Raw genomic sequence first — 6,066 nt, 5'->3', positions numbered from 1 at the left:
TCGCCGCAGTGAAAGGCATCTTGCTGGAATCTGCTCCTGCAAGATGGACCAACGACCAGACAGGTCTGCCTTCTTTTGATGATGTATTCCTCTTGCCATTGCCGTTACAGTTGATGCATGCAAATCCTGATTATGCACGGGACACGCGTCACTGAACATCACCCCTCCATCATCCATGTATCTCTTTCCATACGTCACGTGCCGTTACTCTGTGACAATATGGCAACAAACGGTCTATTGTCAGGGTTACCAATATGCGTGGTGGATTCTCTTTTTAGGAATTTATTGTGCACAGAGTTTCCCCCAGGAATTTATTAGAGAAGAATGGTAATTCAGTAGATCTTTCGAAGGCATTCTAGAAAAAGATAAAGGCTTAGTGACAGAAGGAAATAACACACTCTTAAAAAGATACAATCAGGACCAACAATCGCTTAGAAACTTAGTAAAGAAAAATAACCAAGGTCTATCATTTATTATGGGATATTTGCTCTTTATCTAAAGACACCTCTGTTTATCAATCAAACAGATTCCTGACAATTCTGGACAAGCGCTGGCCTTTTGTTTATGCAAAGCAAAACATGGAAGTAAACGGTCACCAATTATAAATCAAAAGTGACTTTTAATTAAAAGTTCAAACCTCTGTGGCAGTGGCAGTAACCTCTGCCTAAGATGCTGACGCCAAATGTCGTTCGTTCGTTGGCTTAATTTTGTTTTGCCATCGCACCCTCATAAATCACAAAAAAAAAGAGCAGGAGTACCCAATGTACGGGGCAGAAGTCAAGAAACCATGGAACGAGGGTTGAATCCTGGCCCAGACCCAGACCCAGACCCAGACTGCTGCCAGTATATTAATTGAAGGTGCAAATGCGACGCACTCGCACCCCGTGGCAGACAACGGAAAACAATAAACGATGAGGATGAGGATGAGGCTGAGGCTGTGTGGATGTGGGGAGTCCTGAGACAAATGCAAAATACGCAACAGTTTCATTCCTAGTTTGAGTTTTTCATGTTCGTCCTGGGACCGTCCTGGCCGCAACAAAGAAGGGAAGTCTCGATTGCAGTAAACGAAACATAAAACCCACTTGCCCACATTTTCTGCCCTCAGGGTTGGTTTTCCCTTTCCTCGTCCATCTCCAGTGGCCGCTGCCGCGGCCCTTGTTGTCGTCTTGACAGCGGCTGCGGCGGTCCTTCCTTTTTATTTTCGGGGTGGTGCTGGCGATGGTGGTGGTGGCGGTGTCAAGTTCTTTTTGCGCCGTCAAGTTGAATTATCATAAGTAATAATCATAACCCAAGTATCCGGCGGCAGAGAAGCCCAGGGCAGTGGCGGGAGAAGGGCGGAATGGTAAGGTGCCACTATTCAAGAGGGGAGTTTCCTGTTTTTTGCGGATTGTGGAGTGGGCAGTGGGATGAGTGGTAGGTGTGTCCATCATTGGGGAGATTTTAAAAAGTTGCTCAGTTAATTGCGCGACACTTGGGTCTTTATACGGATTTCCATGGCCAATCTCTCGCTGGGATTAGCAGAGGTTTCTCCCTGATATGCGCTGATTAACTGTGGCCATCAACTGTGGATTGGGAACTCTATTACTCTGTTACCCGCGCTTATATTCCTGTGTGTGACACATCCTGGCTGATCTCTAGCGAACACAACACTCAGGGGAGTGCGAAAACCCTATGACCTGGCAAGTGACAGTACTCAAACCACGCCCACGCGCCAACATAGCAAAGTTTGGGAGGGGGCTGGAGGTGGAAGTAGGGAACTACTCCAGAGATAGTGAGAGTTTTGAGTTTCCCAAAGCCAAACAGCCACAGCCATTGAATGTCAGTCACAAAAATGCAATCACAGTTTGACACAATTTGACCGAGGCGCCACTTCAACACGTTGCAGCTGCAATATCTTTACAGTTACAAAAGCCAGCAGCCACACAAACACAAGCACACCCACACACACACACGCAGTGGCAGAGGCAGAGGCAGACAGGCGGAGACCAACGCACGAACGACAACTCTGCAAACAACACAATGACAACTCTTTAACACAGTTAAGTTGGCAGCGCTGCAGCGACAATCGATGTCGATGTACAGTTATCCATTTGCCCATGCATACCCTGCAAATCGAAAGGCTATAGGTCGGGACTATACGACGCAAGATAATTATTGAAGGAACTGGAGAAAACAACCGTAAAATTCTAATATTTAAACTTAGATTTGAAAATGTAGGCCGAAGGTTTGTAGTATATTTCTCTGATTCAACATAAATATAGGTCATATTAAAGTTCAATCTGCCAGGCTCCTTTTTTACGATTTACTTTTGAAATCACATAACAAAAATATGTGAAAACTGGAGCACCTGAAAACGAAACGTTTTTGCTGAAAACGTAATCCGCAAAAGTAAGTGAAAAACGGAGCCTGACTGAATATTTGTTAACATATATTTCTCAAAAATGTAATACATATATTATATATATTTTGCATGATTTTATAGACCAAATAAGGGCTATATTAAAAAGACTTTTCAACACCTTGATATTTAAATCAAAATTACCCAGAATTTCTGGGTAATTTCAGTATACAAGTTTTTGGAATTAAAAGCCGAACATTTAATTTAAATCTGGATATGTTTCATTTTACTATGCCAGTAATGGGTATTATGAGGGAGGGTCATTTCCAAGTATTAGACAGGAGTGAAGTCCACAAAGGTGTATAGATCCTCTACAAAAATAATCACAAGTCAAAGGTTTACGGCCTCTTTTAATAGGTGATCCATTATTCGCTACGGCATTGCTACTCTTTGCTTCTTGGGTCGCCTTAGCGCGTGCTCGAGTGCATTTACTCACACTCCCTCCTCACACACACACACTCGCGCTTGCACTTGCACAAATACAAACAGATGCCATTGCCATTTTTGTTTTTTTGTTGCTGTTTGATTGCGTTTTTATCTTCGTCATTTCAGCAGTGCCGTGCCTCTGTCCCCCACTGTCCCAATCCAGGACCCGCTCGCACTCCAAGTGCAACTGCAACCGTGGCAGCAAGGCTTCAGCGATATATTTTACTGCGACAACATTTCATTGCAAACATTGTGCAATTTCACTTTAAACGTCAATCGATTTTCATGTGATTTTTACCAGCATTTCTCCTCATTGTCCCACCACACAACCTTTGACTTTTCTCTAGTGTCCGCAGAATGTTCTTCTGGGTTTGCTTTTTTTCGGTTTGAGGAGAAAAGTTTGTCAGGTGAAGACTTTTGAGACGATAAGTTGTGGTCATTGAAGAATAAAGATAAATATTTATAAATAGAATGCTCAGGGAAAAAAAAAAGCTTTAGTGCAAAGTCTTATAATCTGAACATGCATTTATGAGTATGTCCGAGGGAATCAATATTTTACGAGTACCACCGTCTGCAGGCCATTTAAAGTTTATTTTGTGTAATCAAAACCTATGGCTACAATCGAATATTCCTACCGATATTTACCCGCATATCAGTCTCTTTTTTATTTATTTTTTTTCTTGCCGATCGCTGAGCATTTTTTTAGATCTGAAGTGAGGGTCAATATGCCCTTATAATGGTCATAGCATATCATAAAAGATTACAATAAAAAAAGATCTCCTCAATTAATTATCATGATAGATAGCTAAGCGATAGATAGCAGTAGCTTTTTACACATTCCTAGAAATCTTTATTTACTTATGTGAGTACATACTATACATATATAAATGATATTTAGGTGCATACATAAGTACGAGTACAATAGTACTAATCATCATTCATGCTGATAAGCATGAGATTATTGAGACTTGTGTGTGTGTGTGATTGAGAGCTCGTTCAGTTGTCTGGAGATTGTCGAAGTGAACGGATCGAAATGGAGACGCAAACATTTGTACTGGCAGTTTTGGTCGCGCTCTGCCTCTGCGGCTTGCCACAGAGGACGGAAGGGGTTCGCATGAAGATACCCCTCATACCGGATCTACCAAAATCGTTTGACTGTCGGGCTGACAGCATTGGTATCACCTACAATCTGACAGCAGTAAGTAGGGATGAGCGCTGACCCCCACCCCCCCCAAGAATTTCTATTCTAATTGCAATTGAGTTTCCCTGCAGCTCTCTGGCTTCTGGTACGAGGCTGCCCGCGTGCCGAATGTGGATGTGCTGGAGTGTCTGAATGTGTCTGTTCCCGACGCCATCGAACAGGATCAGCTTGAGCTGGATTTGAAATACATCAGCACCGTGAACGGTGGCTGGCAGTACACCGAAGAACAGGTAAACTTCCCCTGGGACAATGACACCGAACGCGGCGTCTTCAAGCTACAGTACGGAAGAATCATAGTCACGTACAAACTGATAAACACCGACTACACTACGTACGCGCTCGTCTGCGGCTACGGCAACATATCCCCGATGCCCCTCTTCAAGCTCTTCACGCGCCAACGGGAGCTTAACCAGACTATAATAGCAGTAATTCAGGCGGTAGCCGATCAGCAGGGGATCGGCAACCAGATTGCCTGGGAGCAACAATCGCTGGCCAAGTGCAATGCCTCCACTATGGCAACCTCTTTAGGAATCGTAATTGGATTCGTTTTTTTACTGTCCGCCTACTTTAGATAGTTTGTGCACCTACACATTGAATTTAGAGTGTAAGTTATGTCACAGGAAACTGTTACGTGAAATTCTAATCAACGTTTTATCATATCATGGATATCTGTATTATGGTTGTTGCCATTTGCGGCCGTTGAACTGATCTTTGATATGAATCATTAAAGTCTGATATCCACGATCATAAAGAAATTGGGCCAAAGAAAGTATGTGGACAGATATCTGTAATGTTTAGGCATAAGTACGAGTATATCTTAGTATTTTTCAAATGAATTTATGAGTACATCTGATAAGTAATTAAAGATCTTCCTACCTTAAAGCTCTTTTCATTCCGATCAGTGTTAGTGTTTCGGTCTTCCCTGAAACGTTTTCTTTGTCTTGTTTTTCCACCCTACTCTTTCGGCTGATAAGCGATTTGTATTCAGATTAAATCAAGCACACGCATATTGAGAGGAATAGAGAGAGAGTTTCTATTTCAAAGCAGGCTGATGGGCATACCCCAGTACCCCCCGTAACCCCCGTAACCCCAGTAAGCACATGCCGGTGCAATTACGTTGCCTGAAACGCCGAAAGGAAATGCTTCGAAATATGACCAGAGATACCGATGAGGAATTTTTTTTGGTCGATTTTCTTGGCATTTTCATAAACCCACTGCAGCCGAAAGGGAATGCAGGAAGGGGGTGGTGGGCGAAATAAAGCGAATGGAAAATGCTTTAAGTAGAGCTCGAAGCGTTTTCAGCTTCAGCTTCATTGGGCCTCCACTCCGGACACGGACACGGATCCGGCCTGGTCCCGTTTTGCTGGCCAGTTGTCGACGATTCAATGAAGTGCAAAAGAGTGGAGGACGGAGCCGGGTAGACTGGTAGCGATAGCAGGGCACTTTCATTGATTTGATGCGTTTGCGTGCCGCTTGCGGTTGTTGCATGCTTGACTTGAGCGCCACCGAAAGCCGACCGAAGGGAAGCCCAGTACCAGCGGCCATGGGAGTGGTTAAAGGAGCTCCAAAGCTGTTTACTCGAAGCAAACCAAGTGAAATTGAAAGCCTTTTTGCCGATAATTGTGTCCGGCTGCTGCTCCGCCTGCTCAAGGACCGGCCACCGATCCTACTCAACGTTGCGCTGGTATGTGTGCACAACATGATTACTTGCCCCAAAATGGACGTAATCATGCGATGACTCTGCAAAAATCTCTCCAAACATACCAGACGCCCAGCCACGCCCTAGAAAAATGAAAGAAATGGTAGAAAGCAAATCGAAAACTGAAAACGAAAGTTAATGTGGCACAACGGCACAGGCCACATGGCCGGAGCTGGGGCAAAGGGTTAGAAATGGCTAACAACAAGAGTCGAACCCTGCCGCCAGTCCGTACGTGTTCCAATTAATTTTGACATTTGCTCTTAATAGATGTGCAACAAGGTTTCGATTTCGGTTGAGTTACGCCCTGGAAAACAGGGTTCATAAATAAAGTGACCCTTTTTT

The 6,066-nt window shown here is 43.9% G+C and overlaps 1 protein-coding gene across 1 annotated transcript; it reads left to right on the top strand.

Moving 5' to 3' along the window:
• The first annotated feature begins 3,842 nt into the window (after positions 1-3,842).
• Positions 3,843-4,907, top strand: LOC6594486. The gene is made up of 2 exons (XM_002019921.2): positions 3,843-4,022; positions 4,097-4,907. Exons 1-2 carry the CDS (start codon positions 3,858-3,860, stop codon positions 4,598-4,600), a joined length of 669 nt encoding a protein of 222 aa, XP_002019957.1. The 5' UTR covers positions 3,843-3,857; the 3' UTR covers positions 4,601-4,907.
• Positions 4,908-6,066: the final 1,159 nt, after the last annotated feature.

The sequence above is a fragment of the Drosophila persimilis genome, unplaced genomic scaffold (genome assembly GCF_003286085.1).
Source record: "Drosophila persimilis strain 14011-0111.01,24,50 unplaced genomic scaffold, DperRS2 tig00003933-arrow-pilon, whole genome shotgun sequence".
NCBI classification, from domain to species: Eukaryota; Metazoa; Arthropoda; class Insecta; order Diptera; family Drosophilidae; genus Drosophila; species Drosophila persimilis.
This window is presented reverse-complemented; position numbering and strand designations above follow the sequence as displayed.